The 20,559-nt window shown below is 36.6% G+C and overlaps 1 protein-coding gene across 3 annotated transcripts in view; it reads right to left on the bottom strand.

Annotated features, from left to right (window-relative positions):
• The window catches only part of LOC114935100 (tachykinin-like peptides receptor 99D), a 94,008-nt gene that overhangs the window by 20,074 nt on the left and 53,375 nt on the right, over positions 1-20,559 (bottom strand). For all 3 annotated transcript variants that reach the window (XM_085489303.1, XM_085489302.1, XM_085489301.1), the window contains one exon: positions 17,049-20,402. In XM_085489303.1, coding sequence (XP_085345429.1) covers positions 17,049-17,500 — 452 coding nt within the window. In that variant the 5' untranslated portion in view covers positions 17,501-20,402. The remainder of the gene's footprint in view (positions 1-17,048; positions 20,403-20,559) is intronic.

The raw sequence follows: 20,559 nt of genomic DNA, 5'->3' as shown, positions 1-20,559 counted from the left end.
ATTAAATGTTAGAGATGAACCTTTAGCTAAAAATTTACATGAGAAAGAAAGAGATGTTAAATTAAACTCAGATTTGTGGATTAAATTCCAACAAGACTTTTCTACCTGTTCTGAGTGCACGCTAATGCGATTCATAATGAAGGAGAATACATTATGAGTCATCGCGCTCGTATACGATGTAATAAGCAAGAACGTGGCGGTCAAAAAGGATTTCGTGTTTAGAACAGAACTATGAAGGTTGAAAGAATAGAGCGAGGAACGACGCTTTTTTTCATTTCTGTTCACTTTAACGGGCTATTCGTTAGAGATCATCGTGTTCCCAGTGGAGAATATACAAAGATAAATGCGTCTGAGATGACTCCTGAGTGTATTTGCGACGTTTATGAATCGTAAACATGACAATATTAATAACAACAATTTGTTTCTCTCAAATGACAAATCGTTACGTTCCATTTTGTCGCGCAAGAGCTGAGCCGTGAATTATTTTTTATACGAACAGAAAATTTCTCTCGAGCTTCTTTCTCGAGGAGATCAAACCCGAGTTTTATTTTTATTTTGAAAGAACGCAGCTAATGTTTTTTTACATTTTAATTTATTATATGTATATATAATCCGACATCCGATTCTAATTCTGTTATGCCATTCTCAAAGATAAAATTACAACAAAGTTTGTCCGCGATCTGATCGCATTTGTCTCGCTACATCTTTACTCTCTTCGAACTTTCTTCGTCTTTGAGACTTCGTACGCACACGTTATTTAACACACAATTCTCGTTATGTGACGCGAATAAAATAATCTAAACTTTCAAATAAAATATATTTCTCTTCAAGCCAGAAATTAGAACAATAAAAACAAATTATAAAAAATATAAAAATATTTTTTTAAAACAATTTATATTATTTAATATTCCGATATCAATCGCTGCAATTTTAATTTTTACAGAAAACATGTTTGATTTTTTCACTTTTCAGTGTGAATGAAATGTTTGATCTCTTGAAAATGTCCGAGACAATTCTGTCGATTTTTTTGGAAATATGATACTCGGCAAAACTGACATGTCTCGCATACATATGTATATACAAAGGTATCTCTCGACCTGAAATGTACTACATTTTCTCGCATTCGAAATAGGTAGTGCTGCACGCGTGCAGCAGGCAGTTGCAACCTGTGAGAACATTGTTACCGGTGTAAAAGCGGAACAGAGAGAAAGAGAAAGAGAGAGAGAGAGAGAGAGAGAGAGGAGAGAGAACTTTAACGGCCGTCACAGATGAATGTCCTTGACGTCCTCAACGTGCTTTTTGCTCGCTGCTTCGCGAATGTTAATCCAGAGATGAACATTAAGAGGTACTATACGTAATGCACGCATGCCAAATTCCAGATTCTCCAAGTTTCCACGCTTGGTCCTTGTCTGGTTATACTGCGAGGATTTCCACTTAACTGGCTTGCGGCTTAATCCCAAGTTGCGATATCAATGTTCTAATGTAAGGGCCGAATATATACATTACGCTCTGACACGGTACCAAGTAGATTCTTGAAATGGGAATGTTATTATTACAGAGTAATTTTCCGAGAGATATAAATGGATTTGCTAGTCGAAATGGATCGAAATTTAAATTTTGAGAATATAAGATAGATAATATTGCTCGTACAATTCATGTTTTAACTATAATTCAGTTAGTTAAGAGATAATTACGTTAAGCTTACAATTAGTTAAGTTCTTCAATATTGCCGAGTTTATATACGGCGATTATAATTACGATTTAACTTTAGATAAAGCATTAAATATTACTTAATAATGAAACTTAAAGATTCGTTAATATATTCTTATATATTTATACATTTATATGAATATTAATAAAGATTTATATAAGTATAAGTATGTAAAATAATTCATAAAAATATATATATTATGCATTTTACATATTCATAAAAATATCAATAAATTGAATTTATTAAACACTTTACTTTTTAATTATATTTAATTTAAAACTTTTATTTGACTTTTGTGCGAAAATAAAATAGATAAATCATTGTTTAATCATCTATTGAAAACACGATAATATAAATAATATACGGATATTTTGAGTACGATTTTCACAAAAAATATTTTGATATCTAATATTTTATATTTGTATATTACAGAGAAAACGTAAAATTCGGGAGTGCCGTTAAAAGTATCGCGCGTACAAGTGCGGGAGTGCTGTTAAAAGTATCGCGCGCGTTGACAATCCTGACAATCTAAGAGGAGGAGGAGGCTTTGGAGAGGCATCAGGCACCGGCAGAGCAACCCTAAGGTAAATATCGTTAAAGGAAATATCGTTCCCGATTCAGCGACTTTCGGATCTATATTTTTCTCTCGCATTCATTTATTTAATTTCCGTAGGGAGGTTCGAGGGTATTGAAATTAAATCTCAAGTATGAGATTATTTTATATTTTAATATAATTTGTATATTTAATATAATTTATATTTTAAGTCTTGGTAGTATACCGAGAGATTGATACGTGCCTTGTGCATAGTTTATTTCCAACGAAAACTTAATTTTCGTTGGAAATGTACGCAGTATTATCCGCGTATGGCCTTCTTATTCATGATTATTATTAAATATTGTTATGTGTATATTAATTATTATAAATCGCATTAATTCAGTTTATTTGTTTGAACAAGTTAAACAAGAGAAATTTAAAGATATTATATAAATTCTATAAAAGTTTTTATTAAAAAATTTTTTTTTTAATTTATAAAATTATTGTATTATATATATTTATTCATAGATTATTATTGTTATGTACCAAATATAAAGTTTGGCGTATCCAATAATTTTTTGAAATAATTTATTAATTTGAACGTTGCTGTTATTTAGATTGTTATTTTTGTATGTTACAGGAGGAGACAACGCGTAGCTTGAACATCAACTACTCCGCTGTTGTGCATCGGTGTCAGTAAGTGAGATAAATTTTTATAATTTTGAGGTAACGAATTATAGATCGTAGTTGTAGATTATAGATTGTAGATTGTAGATTGTAGATTGTAGATTGATTCGTTACCTGAAAATGGATAAACTAAGAATGAATTACATCAATCTTACTTATAATTTATTGGATTTTTGATAAACGCCTTTAATATACGTACATAATTAAAGCATATTACACATATACAAGTGTAAATTAAAGTATAAATTGATGAAAGATATAAAGGATTTCAATTCTGATTTCACTTACTTATTTTATTTAAAGAACACACTGATTTTATTAATTGTACGTAGTAACAACTGCATTATATGTATATAAAAATAACTTATTTTTACAATTTTTATTATCTAATTTTTTTAGTCTATCTATTTATATAATGTGACATATAAAAATACTTTGATTGACGTAAATCCAAATTATCGATCAATTAATTATTGATCAAAAATAATGTATATAATATGAATGTTTCTTAATGAATTTTATTTTATTATAAATTTATTACAAATTTTATTATAAGTAATATTTTATATATATATTTTTAGAAAAATATAAATGAAACCATTTTGATCGATGATTCGGTGTTATGTTAAAGCAAAATTAAAGTGATTCATGACAAACGATTTGTGATTTATTATGATTGTAATTGACAATGACCGTAAAATTTGACTCATGCATTGGTGATGATAATTAGTCGAAAAGGGAAGGAATTTTTCCCTTTTATTGATATTTCTGATAAAGAGCAACGTTACATCTTTGACTAGATGTAGCTAGAATTTATTGTGACCAATAAAGGTAAGTCCACTGGCCAAAAAAAATAGTTGATTTAATCGTGCAATACTATTTTAAAATACAGGTAAATAACGTATGCGATATATTCTCAGATCTAATATTGAGTTTTAATATTAAAATGTATGGATAAACATACACATACAATTCAATTGTGTACGTGCGTATGTGCGTTACCTAGTTTTAGAATAAATTTTTATGGTAAATTAGGACAATTTGTTTTTTTCAATAGAAATTTATTATTTATATATATAAAAAAAATGTCAGATATTACATATTGAACTATTTTCTTTCCTTAGTATAAAAAATTTTAACGCTTTAAATTTAAATCATAATTATACATTCTACATATGTATACATATAAATAATACTGAAGAATTTTCCGACATGTATTGTTTGTAAGCGCGTTTTAATTATTGACAAATTATTTTAAATTTTTCAAGAATGTCCTATATTATCGTATCAAATATATAACAAACGTAGATTTTCTATACGGTAAAATTAAAGTCTCTGTATGTGGAATTTTTTTAACATGAAAACAAATACTTATTTAGAAAATGCTTTCTATCGGAAAATTGATTTCTCGACTATCCTGTAGGCATTAACTAATAATACAAGCAATGCGTAACTGGTCGGGATTTCGCAGAAATAGACAGCTGATGTTGGGAAAAAGACTGATTGTGAGTAAAAAAAAAGAGATGCATTTCTTTCTTCAAGTTATCAGACAAAATTGGGTTAGTAGTTATGTAAATGACTTCGATAAGCTTTTATTGCTAATAAGATAGAACTTATTTTGTATTCGTCTTTCAAGTTGAGTGGCTTTATATCGTTTGCTAAGCCGGCCGTATCCAGGCTGATCCAGGCTATATAGCAAAGGATAGTAATCGAGAAAGGTTCCCATGACCTCCTTGCGTCCGATTATGCGCTTACTCGTACTACTTTTAATGCGGGAAATGTTCTTCTCTTATTATTCGGCTAGGCTTCAAATAAGCGATTTGTAAAATTTCAAGCGAAAAAAAAATATTTTGACAATGTTGCCATCTATCATATTTGTCGAGGATATGTAGTTAATCGCCCTATTTTGCGCAGCTGCTCGTGTTCTCATACGATACAAAGGTCCAAAAGCCGTCTTATTTCTCAGACGCTCTTTCAGACGTCTCTTTTGAAGTTTCGTCTCGAATTTTAACAAGGCTCGGCTTATAACTTTTTATTGAAGAGAGTCACGAAAGATAGATGTTCTTTTAGAAAGAGATAGCCTGTCTGTCATATGCTGCACGTCTTCTGGATACGAATGACGAGGCATTTATAGGAAAGTGGGTTGTACGAAAACTCTCAGAGGGTTCATTTGCTGTCAGTGATATCGTTCTTTAGGTAAAGAGGAATAATTCGAATTGCACTACCATGTTTTATGGGATCTTATCTTCGACGATTTAGGGTCTTGACCCTTCTGAATTCTTATTGCATCGTTACAATAATAAATTGCGGATAATATTAACCTTCGATCTCTTAGGGTAAATTTTGAGGACACGTAAAAATTTTGTTATACAAGCAAAATAAATGATTACAGAGTTAATGTGATATTTAATTTTTGAATATTACTATGCGCAAATTTGTAGCTTCCGAGTTATTCTAGGAAACGCCACGAAATATTATTTGCTTTTTTTTGCTCTGTGATAAACGTAAGTTTTTCAAAGAAAGTTCTTTCAGCGCGAAAGCGCGAGGTTGCTTCCCAAATATAATTTGAAATGCAAATAGACTGAGTGAGCGAGCGTGGTATAAGAATTTTCAACTAGATTACAGTATCAACACCTATACGATGTTATAATACTATATATGCTTTGAAAAAGCATATATAGTATTATAACATCGTATAGGTGTTGATACTGTAATTTGTCAAAGCACAAACACATGCGATGTTAAAATAGCAATGTAATTTGATATTTAACGGTTTGACATTTTTTTTCTCTCTTTAAATTTTTTGAAATAAATTTTTCTTTTTATCTATTTATTTGTCATTTTTGCATTATTTTTTATTACAGATAGTTTAATAGAAAATAATATTTTTTCTAAACACAAAAAAAAGAGTAATTATTTCTTGTAGTTTTTAAAAATACGATTCTGGCTTTCATATGCACAAATTTTTCCGTCACATGTTTCAGAAATTTGCAAATTTAAAGTTACAAAATAATTTAGCGACTTAAAAATCCTTACTTTGAATAAAGTTTGAATAATATAATTGAAACGATAAATATAATTGAATGATAACTATTTGTAGATTTTTAATTATCTAATTTGTAATAGATATAAAAATTTAACCACAAAAATCTCATTAATCATATAATCGACGTAATAAATTTTTATGGGGAATTGAATGTTTTATCAAAATCCTACTTAATTTTAATTCTAATAAAATGTCTCCAATACATTGCATATCATAGCTATATAATGAAATATATTAACTAATTCAATTTTCCAACTTTAATTAAGTTTTTCAAAATTACAATATGATGAAGCAATCTGAAAATGAGAATCATATTTAATGTAATAAAGAAAAATTATAAAAAATGATTACTCTCTTTTATATATTTTTTCATTAACATTATTATCACTCGTAAATATTATCGTATGACTTAAATATACAAGATTGTAATTAAAACTTAAAAACTTGCATTAGCCGCAGAAGTGGATTTTGCTTCATTAGATTCGCGCTTCGCTAATCTCGTTTCGTTATTCTTGCCAGCGGTATGCTTTTTCCGCAACAAATAACATTTTACAGTAGTCGGATAATCGCTCGACCGCTTCGTGAATACAATGCATATTTTATCAAGCTATATACTCTGTGTTTGTTGAATCCCTCGTTAACCGCGTAATCGGTTTCGATAAACGTTAATCCCGACTAAACATGGATGACTGACCGTTCAGGATTAACTCGTCGGGAAAACAAACTAGATTTTCGGATTCTCCGCGGTTGTCCGCTCCCGAGTTTCTTATCGGTCCCGCATTCTCATCTAAACGTTCTTATCCTCGCCGTTGTTGTATACAACAACTCGTGTCAACCTTTCTTGCTCTTTCATTTCGATTGTAATTGGCGCTATAATTGTGTGTCTAAGTTGTAGCTGCGTGTTTCGGGAAGTCCAAAGGTTTAAGCAACTCCTTGGAATATTACTATTCGCGGAGAGAGGTGAAGGAGGGTGTTGATCGATGACGCGATGTCGGTCGTTAATCGAACTCGCGTCGACACTGACGTTAGGCGTTGTAATTGTAGTTTGCGTTGACATTCGATTCTACTTGGCAGCTTTCCAAGTAACTTGGCTTTAAGCCGACGTAATCAAGAACGATTGTTTCTCCCTGTAGATCTTTCCATCTGAAGCGTCGGTCGACTCGTCGCAATTTGCTTTGTAACTCGAGTTCAAATTGGCCCTTCGCGATTTGAATTACGTTTGCGGTGGCGAGACAGAACGATTGTGGCGACGAATGTTACAGAAGGCGTCCGTCCAGCCAAAGATATATATTCGGTTGGATGCGCACTCGAAACTTTCTCAGGAAATTTGGAAGACTTGCGAGGAGCCTTCGTTTATCTTTAGTACGACATGATGGTATAGTAGCTTGTAATGTTTGTTCTCGCTTCTGAATTGCCTCACGGATCGAGGTACGCTTTCAACATTTTAGTTTCGAACACAGCCAGCTCGATGGTTACGAGTAAGTTCGCATTTATTTCCAATTCGCTGATCGTCCAATTTTGTCCTTGATCGACGACTCAAGTCAGTATTCGCATCTTACTTTAGCCGTTAATTCTCCGTCGAGGTTCGATCGGGGATGATAGGGAACGACGATATTACCGGCATTGGAATTTTAATCGGTCGTTGGCGATACCGTCGGTATTTCGATTAAAATTCGCGTTGTTGTTTGCCTCGCCGCTTATTTATGTTATTCGGGCACCGGTCGAATGACGTTAAGTGCCGATCGAGCGAATAAAAGGAATTAAGGGAGCCGCTCTTCCAAACCGCACGTTTTGGCCATTTTTTCTTCTCGTGAGTAACGCCCGAGCTCGATTCAAACAAACGGAATAAGTTGTTTTGCATTGTTTAGTCGCCGCAACAGGTTGCGACTCAACAGGTTCGGTACACTTCGAGCGTCTGCTTATAGGTACCACCGATGCGTTTCGTGCTTTTAATCTGATTTTCTGTCTCGGAACAGACGGAATTGTCCGTACGTCGCTTGCGGATTTCCGCGAGAATCTATTTCGATGACTTTTGAAGAATTGTCATATGTACAGAGTCGACGTGCGAGTTAACATCACCATTTCCCTTTTCTATTTTGTCGTATACAGTTCAATGAATTCCGATGAAATTTACCTTCTCAAACGTATTGATGACGTTTTGATTAACGAAGCGAATGTTTGTGTTGCGTCGATCGAAACCGGAGACTGTCAGCTGTGCCGCGACATCCTCTTTAATAAGCGAAATTCTCTCCCCAGGTTTTGTTTCCGGGTTTTGTTCCGGACGGATTGGATACTGATGGACGGCTGCGCGGCTACACCGTTGTTCGCGATTCAAGGTGGTATTGACACATTCGCGTCGGCATGTCCGATTTTACATAAATTCGACCTTCGATCGTCCCCTTTCCCCTTCCTTTCCCTCGGCGAGTTCCACCCCGTGGTCGTGGTTTTATCATCGGCCGTTATCTCTGGCAGACCGTGGAACGTGAGTTCTTCACCGCAACGCGAAGTTACTGACGGCTTAAGAGCGGTTCATTCCTAACCGTTTGATTGAATCTCGAAATGCTCGTTTCGTGAGAACGCCGATATCCCAGCTACGATAGGTATTGATGTTGGAATTTAAGGCGGTATTCGCGTTATAACCCTTCGCGACCTGATCTCTCGCGATACGCGAAAAGATGAGTAACTTTGTCGCGTCTGGTTTTACAGCGTCTTAACGGCGTTTTCTCGCCGCGGAACGACGAAGGGATTGAATTTTCCATGTTTACGCGCAAGATCGAACCGATACTGTCGCCGAAATTGCCGTTTACGTTGTTATATTACGTTGTGTTGTACCTGAAACAAACGCTCACATTCAGATTCTCTGCGACGCCGCATTTGATCGGCACCTTTCACGTTCAGCGAGGCAAATTTTTATATCACGCCTCTTGATTCTCGTTTACAGTTTCCCTCAAACGTGCTTGTAAACGTCACTTCATTATTAAGCCTCGTGATTTTTTTAGCAGTAAATTTCCACCTCGCGTTTAAAAACTCTGGATGCTACCTTTTTTCTTTTTTTTCCTTTTGATTTTGTTAAGAGATTTCATCATTAAACCAATTCGATATTGTATTTTCTTTCTCATCGCTCGTTTCATCGCGGTGATGGAATTCAATTCTACTCTTTTTTTTTTTTTTTTTTTTTTTTTTTTTTTTTTTTAGTTTGATCCTTTTGAAATCTGCGTTATCTCGCGCGAAATCCCGAACGATTCTGCGGCTTCCGCGGCGAATATTCCAGGCCAGAATTTTGCAGTCTAATCCGGCAAAAAAGGCGAGAGAAAAAAATTAATCTTGCAAAACGAGAATCGATCTCCGTCAATATTTACTCGCGAATTAACGGACCGAGGGCGACGTGTCGGAAACAGAGAGAGAGAGAGAGAGAGAGAGAGAGAGAGAGAGAGAGAGAGAGAGAGAGAGAGAGATCGGATTCAATTTGCGCAAACTAGTCAGTACTCTCCTGTGAAACAACGCTCGCGGACAAACCATCTTCTCATCGTAAACAAACGGCAATAGAAGTGCCGGTTTGCATCCTCATGCAAACTGATGATTGGATCGCTCGCCTAACTGCCTGTGTGTATCGCATTGTCAAACCACACGACAGATAAACTTCTCGATTATTGATACGATACGCGAGACGCATAACGTTCGATATCAATTCGCGAATACGTGAAGTTTCGACAGCCTGCAATTTGACGAGAGTTCGCGAGATCCGGTGGTTAGATATACTGTCTGTAATATCTATCGGCGATGACGTTTCCGGTAGAACGAACGCGATTCGAGCAAACCGGAGAACGCGCAGGTAAATTTCTCTCCCTTTTTCTCTCTCTCTCTCTCTCTCTCGCTCTCTCTCTCTTTTCAGTAAAAAATCGATGCAATGACGCAAAAGCATCGGTGGCTGTTTGCGGTAAAAGATATTTCTGCCGTCATTCTGATTAATTTTTCTAATCAACAGTACTTTTCAAGAGTGCGTTTCTCTCTGGGAAATTCCGAGCTTCCTCCACTTTGTTAGTCGAAAGGTGTCGGATGGTCGTTAGTAATCGTCGTCGTCGTCGTCGTCGTCGTCGTCATAGCGATCGTTAAAGTTTTCAAGGCGCTCTCGTTAGCTTTCCACGTGAATTCAGTCAGGTCCTCATTTTCTCTGTTGTGCAAGACACTTCGCCCGCAGATCGCTTAAAGCGACTCGGACCGCCGGTCATTGATTCGTGAAGCTGCGGAGACAATTCCCGTGGGATAATCGGCGTCCCGAGGAAATTGAATCGCGGGTATCGTCGTCCTTTCGGGAAAAGAGAAGACCGTCGATCGCGGTCGGAGTTGAATCCGTCGTCTCTTCGAAAAACTCTCGATTGCACTCGATGTCTTTTCCACGGTTTGATAACAGCAGTAGAATCCAACATCATCATTCTACGCTTTCGTCTTCGACTATCGATCCGAGAGACTATCGAAACAGGGAGTTTGATCTCTCGAACGTGATTTGGAAAGAAAAAGTCGAATTTTCCGGTTACTACATCGTAAATGCACAGGATGTGCGATTTGTTTCTATCTCCTTGGCGATCTCTGGACGAGCTTTCATCCGGAAAAGCATTTTTCGTGACCGGTTTCCGCGTAAGCGCAGCGTCTGTTTACGATCGCAAGCTTCTCAAGGCGGATTACCAGGTTGTAACTTGCGTCCATAAATTTTTCATAGATCGAACGTTGATCAGCATCGACATAAAATGCCAATGTCTGATTGCCAAAAGTATTGCCGCGCTGAAAACATTGTACGTGCATCGAATTACCTATCGTTCTCATCGATCAGCTCGCCCTAAATGAGAAATAAACTTTTCAAAGTGTTCATTCTTTTCCCTTATACTGCTCGCCTATCAAATTCAGTTCGCTTTTGAATGATAATCTGCAATTAACAGCTCGCTGAAAAGACGGTCGATAGAGTAATAATTGATAGAATTTTACATTTAATTATTTATAGCTTTTAATAGAAAATGTCACATGTAATGATTAATGATAGAATATCAAGGCGAGAAAAGAATAGCAGACGTATATTCGCAAGAATGAAATTTGCTCCATCATCTCTCCCTCGACATCAATTTATATTCTTTGTCTAACATGGACCAATGTGTTATTATAAAGTACCACTTTTATTGGTCACATCGGACACCGCATTTCGTCTTCTAATTGAGTCATTTTTATCGACTCTCCAATGTATCCCCGAGCGATATTTCAGAATTTATTTTCCGTCTCTTCTTAGACTCTCTTTCTTTCTCTCTTACGATTTCTCGCGGGTATTAAAACCGATCTTGTCGATTTACGATTTTTTTCTTTACATATCCCATTGAATTTTTTTTCCTTGAATATAACGGATCGCCGACGTAGGTTTTAAGATGCTATGCTCGCTGTTTCGGATCGATGTTGTTGTCGGAGGCAGAGAAAAAACTTTTCTGAAGATTTGTGGTGTGTGTGCGCATCTTTCCTTATTTCGTGCCATACACAGGGCACGCCCTTTGCAAAATTCCGTTTGCGGCAACGTGTGCATCCTTCAATGCGCGGCATTGTTTCAACGCGCGGCTCTCGTTTGAATCGGTATCGGAAGCATGTACGTGACATACCGCGCAAGGAGCTAACTGCATCCCCTTCTCCCTTCGTTATCAACATCGTCGCGCTGTGTGCATTTCCGATTGGAATAATGGATGCCAAACATACACGGGGATGTCATAATGACGTCAATATTTAGAAATGTGCGCTCTTCAGACGCTAGCAAATTTTTATAATTTTGCACAGTTGCCATATACTTACATAAAGGCGAAACGTCATTCAATAAAACAGAGTTCTCCAAAATTTACGATACATATTAAAGAACTACAATATTCTATCTTAGATTCACCGTACTGTTTTATTAGTCGTCGCCGTACACTGAACTGAATCCTGTTACTGGATAATTGGATCGTAATGACAATCTTTGATAAATAATTATTTGAGATCCGATTTTGTGATATCATTAACAAATCGCTAACTATATCTCACAGTCTTCTGGTTTCTTTAAGTATCAATTTTATAGATAATATTTTTTCTGAAAATAAGCTGACGAGACTTTTCTGTAACGTGTAACCTTATAGAACCAATTGGTATTAAATTAGTCGATCGATTCCATGATAAATTACATCAATATAAGTCCTTTTGTGAACATAATATAATAATATAAGTATGTTCTTGGCGTGGAAGCGCTATCAACGCGTAAGTTATTTTTATTCAAAGAAAATTGAACGCTCACGCATTTTTAAGGAGGTTTTTGTACAAGAAACCATAGGTACAGAGAGAAAGAATTCCAAACAAGAACGATGAAAAGTTATAAGAGAAAATTTTTCTTGAATAAAGCAGAGGGGAAGAGAGATCTAAAAAGAAAGAAGAATCTTGAGCATTTTTTTTACAATAATACTCTTAGAATAAATATTGAGCGGGAAATGTATGCAACATTTTCACTCGCGTGGGTTTACAGACTGCACGATAGATTTGCTTTCAATAGCATTTGAAACGAAAATAACTTGAAAGATTAACTCTCGACTCGGTATTCATTCTTGCTGTGCGTGGACGGAAAATCATATATTCTGTTATATTCTGTTATATGTAATATAAAATAATGTAAATATTTGTGAAAGACATTATATAATAAAATGATAAATAATATTTTAAAGATAGAGACGATTCTCGCGTAAAAATAACATTAAATTATATATACTACGTGTAATGCTGGACGTTTGATTGCATATTTTATTTATTCCTGTTGCAGATTAATTATTTGCCTTTAATATTTTAACCGCTAAATCTGCGATCTGTCGGTCAACGAGAATTCTTTTATAATAGAATAATATGGTAGAAGTATGTATTAACTGCACAGGAATTAATTCTTATTATGTGCTTATCACATTTGTATAAGAATATTCTGCGAAATAATTTGCAATTCCTTCTGTGATTATCTTTTTTTGAAGCAGAGGGTTTTTTCCATTCTCTTTTATTAGCGGTAGTTTTTGGGGTCGGCCAGTTTCTTTCCCTTTTGAAGAGACGTTTTCCTCAAGGTATTGATTGTGCTTGAAACGAAAATATTTCATGACGAGTGATTCTTTACTTTACGCGTCGGCAATTATTTATCCTCTTTTTCACGATAGACGGAAACTTCACTGTGAGTCTCTCCTTCGCGATTACGCGGCGATTGCCTTCTCTTCAATCTCTTCGATGTCGACTTTTCTCTCGCGATACTTGATTTCGATATCCTTACGGTAGGGAGGTAGGTAGGTAATGATAACAGCAATATCCTTACGTGGGCTATCGAGTGTGCGGGAGAAAATTAACTGACGATCCAATCTTTGAGTTTTTCTATCTCTACGACAACATCTGCTGTCGACATACGTTTATACCTAGGGTGTGACAAAAAACATTGTATAAACTGGAAAAGTTGGAGGAATCTGCGCTTAGTTTAATTCTACAGTTTTATAATTAGCGACAAAATTCAAGACAAAATTCTCTATTTACAATTTCATTGTGTAATAGCAAAATAGTAATAAAAAAAAAAAAAATACGTAGAAATGTAAAAGATATATCAAAGAGCGAATGAACAATACATTAGGATTTTATACTACAATAATATAAAGTTATAAATAAAATTCTATCTCGAGTCTTAACGCGAATTTATAGATCGTCTAAATTGAGCTTAGGATATAAATTTAGTGCATTCTCTATCACATATAGAGTCTTTCGATTAAGGCTTTTTCCATTTCGTTCGATTCCATCACATTTACGGAGGCTCGTTGCAGCAACGTCGCACAGTAATACATTTAATAATCTAGATAAAAGCGCTTTCTCGTCGTACTGAAAATCGATCGAAACGCGCGAGCTGCAACGTCCGCGTTATTTCTATCTTCGCAGCGAACCGCCAAAGCCTACGTTGCACCGATTCCCTTCTCTGACTCTCCGTCTTTACCTGTCTGTCTTCTCCGTGCTGTGATGTATTGTCGAATCGTCTCGGATCCTCGCGACGTTCGTGATAACGTATACATTATCATTTATCAGGGGACCGTCGCTTCGCGATCGAGTGCAATGCACCATGCACGTCACTTTAGAATAAATGTCAATGCTGTTGCGGAATTCGTCGTCGCGCAAGCACGATGTTTTATGCATTATCCTCCCGGTATCACCGAAAATTAATTTCTGCGAATAAATCCGTCCGCGCGACGAATTCGTGGTTATTGGCGCCGGCAACAACGAACAATTCTCCCTTCCCTGTGTTTTTTATCCTCGACATAAAAAGCGAATTTCGGGATTTACGAGCGCTGAGCACCTTCCAATATTGTACGGTGCATCTGTCGGCGACACCGGGCAATCAAAATTTTTTTATCTCATCATCCATTTTTATCGAGATTCCAAAAAAATAATGTCTAAATCTTCGAGAAATACACACGATTGTTTTTATGTAATTTTTATATTTAAAAATATCTGTGCAACGATGTCTCGTGAAAAAGACCCTTCAGATCCTTTAGAATCGTTCTACGCTTAACTCTGTGGATGCTGTTTTTGAATAACTTTTCTGATATACATAAAATGAGGAGTTCTTACAATATTGCAAAGAGCACTACTATTTATACTAGCGTTTTCGCCGTTAGTTTATCATTTTGGTCTTTGCTTACGTAGTTTCTTAAAGCAATCATTTGCTTGGTTGAATAGGACGCGAACTTATAATATAATGACTTTGAGAAACCGAGTTGTTTGGTTCGAAAAATAATTGAATTTTCAATTGAGATTACGATCATTTTAACTGACTGCGCTAGAAATGTTACGAATGCATTTTCGTACTTTCCGACAGAAACTTTAAAGTTTTCGCGATTTATTGCACCAGTCATCGATCACCTTAATTAAGTGCCTTCTCTCTTTAATATCGAAGGAATTATCTTTTATTCCACTCTGATTAAAGAATCGTAATCTAATTGGATTAAAAAAGGAAAGAACACAAAAAACTGGATTTACGGTAAAAAAAAGAACGGCGAATTATGTATTCCGTTGAGAGTATAATCCCAAATGTTGTTCTCGTTCAAGAGGAAAGTTGCTTTGGAAAATTAACTTGACATTTTTAAGCTGGCGAATTGAATTGCGATTGTTCTGATATTCCTGCAAAAAAAGCGCCCCGTTTTATTTGCCTGCTTTGTACGCGCTTATATTTCTTTTATTGTTCGTTGTAAAGCAATTTTTTATGAGTATGATTGTAATATGTGTTCTATTCCATGCAAAATAATTCTATTAAATATCTTTCAGATCGATACGACGCTAATAATGAATGCAATGATGAATTTAGGAAACGAAAGAAAGTTGTTCATTTTTTTTAACTTTTTATATGCACGGTGTTAAAAAAATAGGCCGACAAATTTTGAAGGGAAATGGAAGATTTCAAAATAAATATTTTTTGTTAATGCTATTTTTCTCTATGATGTTTTTAATTTTACTATATGGTATGAAATAGTTTGTGATTTAAACAGTAAACAAACATATAAGTGGAAAAATTAAATTGTATTTTAATCAACAAAACACGTAAATTGTATTTTAATGAACAAAACACGTGGAACACATGTAAAAAAAACTTTTATATGGTATATAAAAATAATTCACTCTTTTTACAATAAATGCTAAAAAATTCCTCCATTAACTTTAATACAAAGGTAACAAACTGAAAAATTACAAACTCATATCTCATATTATGTTAGTATTAAAATTAAACGTTGGTTGTAGAGAAAATTATTAACAATTTTATTTTGAAGTCTTCTTTCTTCCTTCTAAGATCGTCGATCTAATTTTTTAACATTCTGTACATATACGCGTGAGAAAAATATTTGGTGAGAGAATATCCCAATCAAGGGCGAATAAAAAGTTTAAATTTATTGAACAATGTAATTGGATCTTGACGGCTATGAAATTTCGTCTCGTCTAATCGCAAGACAGGTGACGCTAGAGCGAGTGTTTATCTTCCTCGTTTTTGTTAGCCAACTTTCGACGTCAGATTGATCGTCGTTGTAAGTCTGAGACTTGGCTCTTCCATTTCGTCGTGAAACCTTTGTTCTTAAGGCAACGTTACGTATGACGCATACCACGTTATACCTTCAACGCACGCAGCGAACTCGTCTAGATAAACAGGAGGAAATGTGTTTTCCCTGGACCGGACATCGATCTAAGTGGAGTTTCAGCACGAAAAGCATTCACACGCTAAAAGCGAGAGGGCGCTCAAGCGAAGGGAAAATATGGAGTTTGAAAAAAGGTGGTGGATAACCACGGAAGTCAAGAGTCACGTTATCGGGATTAATAATTTGATGTGTCTAAGAGTCTAAGCATTACGGTGATGACTGATACTTAAGAGAAATGATTAATATTGAGTCCTTTAGAATAATATCTCTTTACGTGTCTCGTACAATAGACAAATCTTGAATGTTACATTGTTCTAAAGTTTAGATTTTAGATGTCATACTTTAAAATGTGCAATCGCTTTTAAGATTATATTATTCTAAAAATATAGAGAGAAAAAGTACATAAAAGTTTATGTAAGTCTTTTTAATGTATTTCTATTTTTTTAACAAAAAGAATTGATATATGAAGTATTTACTTACTGAATAGTTTATTTATCACAAAACTCATGCATTTATATAGTTATCTATATATGTTAAATTATTATGAAATAATTTTAAAATTCTTAAGTTGCAATTTTTTTAGCGAATTACATAGTGATAAAATAAGGGTTGTCTTTTTGTTTGATATCACACATTCTACATATTCAAAAATTTCTAAAATATTTTATTTTTGTTTTTCTTTTTTTCACCATATTTATATGTTTCTGGTGATGTCAATTTTTTAAGGGCAAATTATTAAGATTTCAATTATTATTCACACAATTAAAAAAAGTTTGAACAATATTATCACATAAATTTTTATTCGAAATGTTAGCTAGCTTATGCGCGACTCGAATCTAAAAGCGAAAAAATATTGGTTTCATTACTCTTTCTTCCCTTACTTACCGGTCGATAGATATCGCCATCAGGGTGAAGACGCTGGCGCAGATCGTGAGAACCGCAATGAACTGGCAGATCTTGCAGTAGAGGGTGCCGAACGGCCAATGGCTGTTCAGCATGTAGGTGTAGTTGAAGGTGACATTCAAAGTGGACACCATCGCGTCCGCGATGCTGAGATTTACTAGGAAATAGTTGGTGACGGTGCGCATCCGTCTATGCGCCAACACGATCCATATTACTATCAGATTGCCGCCGGTCGCCACTGCGATCATGCCGGCAAACAGGAGCGTCCAGATCATCTGCCGCCACCACGGCAGCACAAATTGATTACGCGGCATTAGATCCGTGTAGTTGGTGCCGTTGTGATAGTAGGTGTCATTGTCGTACCACAGTGTCGTCACGTTCCAAGGATGTGACGTGACATTGTATGTCAAGTACTCGTCCACGAAGCTCTGCATCGTGACGGAATCGCGAGAGAGTCTCTTCTCTCTCTTTTCGTTTCTCACTTACGCGAAACAAAATTTCTCTTCACTCTTCTTCACTCACTTACTACAATTCACCTGTCGCCTTTATTCATCTTTTCCTTCGTATAATGTCGTTGTGCAATTTCTCCTTATTTCTCTCTTCAAGTTGAATTTTCCACCGAAAAATCTACGTAATCTTTATCTCTTTCGCTATTCGAAGGTTTGCGTTATGCCATTCTTCCTTTTTCCTCGAGACATGTTGACTTTTCAATAACTTTCGACATCAGTAGCATTGTAAAGAGACTCGGATGTACTCAGGTCGATCGAATCTTGTTCGTTCCTTTCCAGAATTGAGATACGAAATGTTCGAACAGTCTTAAAATTTTGTTCACGGCGCTCGATTTAAAGAGCGAAGATTCGCCTCGGATGGAAAAAACTCGGGAGGAGAATGGGGAACACTATCGTTTTTCGGGGTGAATAACTCGCACATTCTTGGTGACCGCGCATACGAACTCTCGACCGATCAACTGGGACGAGCTTTCACGTCGATGTAACTCCAAAAGACTTGCATCGCATCTGTTCTCGCATAGTACGGCTATATATAATCCAGGGAACGAATTCTTCCGTTACCACAGAGGAAAGTTTTCGCGGTCGAAGAATCGAGGAACACATTCATCGATCGTCTACGTGTCTCGCAGCAGAGATATTCCTCTTCTCTTTCCGGTGTTCTCCTCTCGTTCTTTTATTCAAGGTTGATCTTGCGTGAAGACGCGGGATCCAGGCTACGGGAAATACGAGCTTTTAATTTCTTGTCGATTTTTCCGTCCGGCCGACGATCTTAATTGGAAATCGCGCTCGGAGAGGGAAGATTGATTCGATTGAAGGGAGACGAACACGCGGCCTTTGCGGCCGCTTCGATTACGGAAATCGTTAATTCGAAGTCATTTTCCCGTTTATCGACGTCGTCGTTAATATTCGCGTTCTCGCGCGACGGACCATCTCGTTTAAGTTCCAGCGATACGGTAAAGTCGTCGATAATACCGTCGGCGATATATGTATGCCTTTGTTAGAGACTGCACGATAAGCAGCGGGACAATTCCGGACGATTCAACGTTTGATCTCACTTCCACTCGCGTTTCATGCACAATAGTCTCTCTCTGCAGAATCCAATTGTGCCTTGGAGCTTCGTTGGATGCAACTCCATTGTTCTATACTGTCGAAGAATAATAAATGCGCTTTTTTGCCGATATCTGTTGTAACCCGTCCTTCGTAAACGTAATCGTCGATTTTTACACGAGCTCGCTGTTCTTCTCTCTATAATTAAGAGAAGAGATCCGGCCGTCGTTGATTATTACGCTAATCTTTCCGGAAGGTTCAATAATTCTCCCAGAGGGTTTACAGGAAAGTTTCGCGTTTAATCTTACAGCGCGTCGCTTCGACCGTCGTTCGATCTTCTTTTAACGATGACTAAAGCGCTCGTTGATGTTTCGTCGTGAAATTCGTTTTACGACGACGGGATGGTTTTTTGCACGTCAACTCCTCGCCAAGGACGATAAATATTTCTTTCAGAATTTGAAAACACGGGTATTCGTCGGCGATGTGCATATGTTCCATGCGTTTTATCTCGAAAAGAGAAGTTTCGCCCACGGTCTGTTATACGATGCTGCTGCGCACTTAATGAAATCGTGATTTTGCAATGATTCTCATCAAACTTTCATTTTGCGTCGCTCAGTCATAACTCTTTTTTCTCTCTCTCTCTCTCTCTCTCGATATCATATTGCGCATCGTACTAATTAAGTCGAATCAAGTATTTCCGTTTCGTTTCACGCTAATTGAAAAAAGTTACGCTTTAAATTCCAGCCTCTTTCTCGCGAATTTGCGGTTGATTAATGCGGAAGCGAGAGAGCAATCTAGATCGTTTACACATCGCTCTAATAAAATCTTCTCACGTTCATCGAAGTCCCGGTATTATTGTGATTCTCTTTTCGCGAATCATTCCTCCGGTAACGCGCTCAATTAGATGACGACCAGAACTAAATCTTCGTTTAAAAACGTTTTCTCTTGGTGCTTTTCGCGACACTCTCAACTCAGATCCGCCCTTCGACGCTGCATTACGTCGGTTGCCATTCTCGTCTGTGACACGCTTGGAATTTTAAAGTACGATAGTCTCGCACATTCTTCTTCACTACGACGACGGAACTGTCGCTCGCAATCCTCTGTTCGACGTTATTAGAATGAGCGGGAATCTCACCTCGCGCGAACGCTTCCGGGTATTTCCTTAATTTTCAATTGACTCGAGGATTCCCTTTTTTTAGCTGCGTTTATCTCGGGCAAAGTGGAAATTGTTCCTTGCCCGAGAGCATTTTAACGAGGTAAGATAAAGGAGCGAGAGAAAGAGAAAAAGAGAGATAGAGAGAGGAGATGATGATTCGCGGCGTCGCGTTCTCAGGAAGTTGCCGAAGACTCGCGTCCGGAAGAGAGTTCGTCCGATTTGCTACGCGATCGATGCGAAAGTTCCTCGAGAACAATGCGCGAAACGTCCCAGTCCCGGGATATATAATTTGAAACTCGATGAGAGGTCCAAGTTTTTGAGGACATTTGACGAAGAGCCTCGTTGTTGAAGACGAAGAGAACGATGAATCTCTTCTCCTTTGTCCGCTGAGAGTAACGTCGCAAAAAATGCTTCTCATAGGCCGAGTATTTTCCGAGGGAAAAGAATTTGCTCCATTACTGCCTATTTCAAGCACGTCGGAAGATTCTAGTCGAGGAATTGCTCTGTTCTTTTTCGTCTCACCGGGATTCCATATTCGTTGTCCCTAATGGCATGCCCTTATGTCCGCGAATTCCTCCAGCGGGCCGCTGCACGATCATTGCGGTTTCAGCTACACCATCGCATCTGAAAAATATATATTACGACACCAAGTTACTCCTCAAGTTTGAATAAAATGCGGTCGAAATCGTCGCATGATTTTTTTTCTTTTGATTCTCGCACGCGGCGATATTAAATGTAATTAATCGAAATAATAATAAGAACAAAATTCGTAAAATTTCAT

Source organism: Nylanderia fulva, unplaced genomic scaffold, assembly GCF_048542155.1.
Source record: "Nylanderia fulva isolate GAGA-0341 unplaced genomic scaffold, ASM4854215v1 Scaffold8, whole genome shotgun sequence".
NCBI classification, from domain to species: Eukaryota; Metazoa; Arthropoda; class Insecta; order Hymenoptera; family Formicidae; genus Nylanderia; species Nylanderia fulva.
This window is presented reverse-complemented; position numbering and strand designations above follow the sequence as displayed.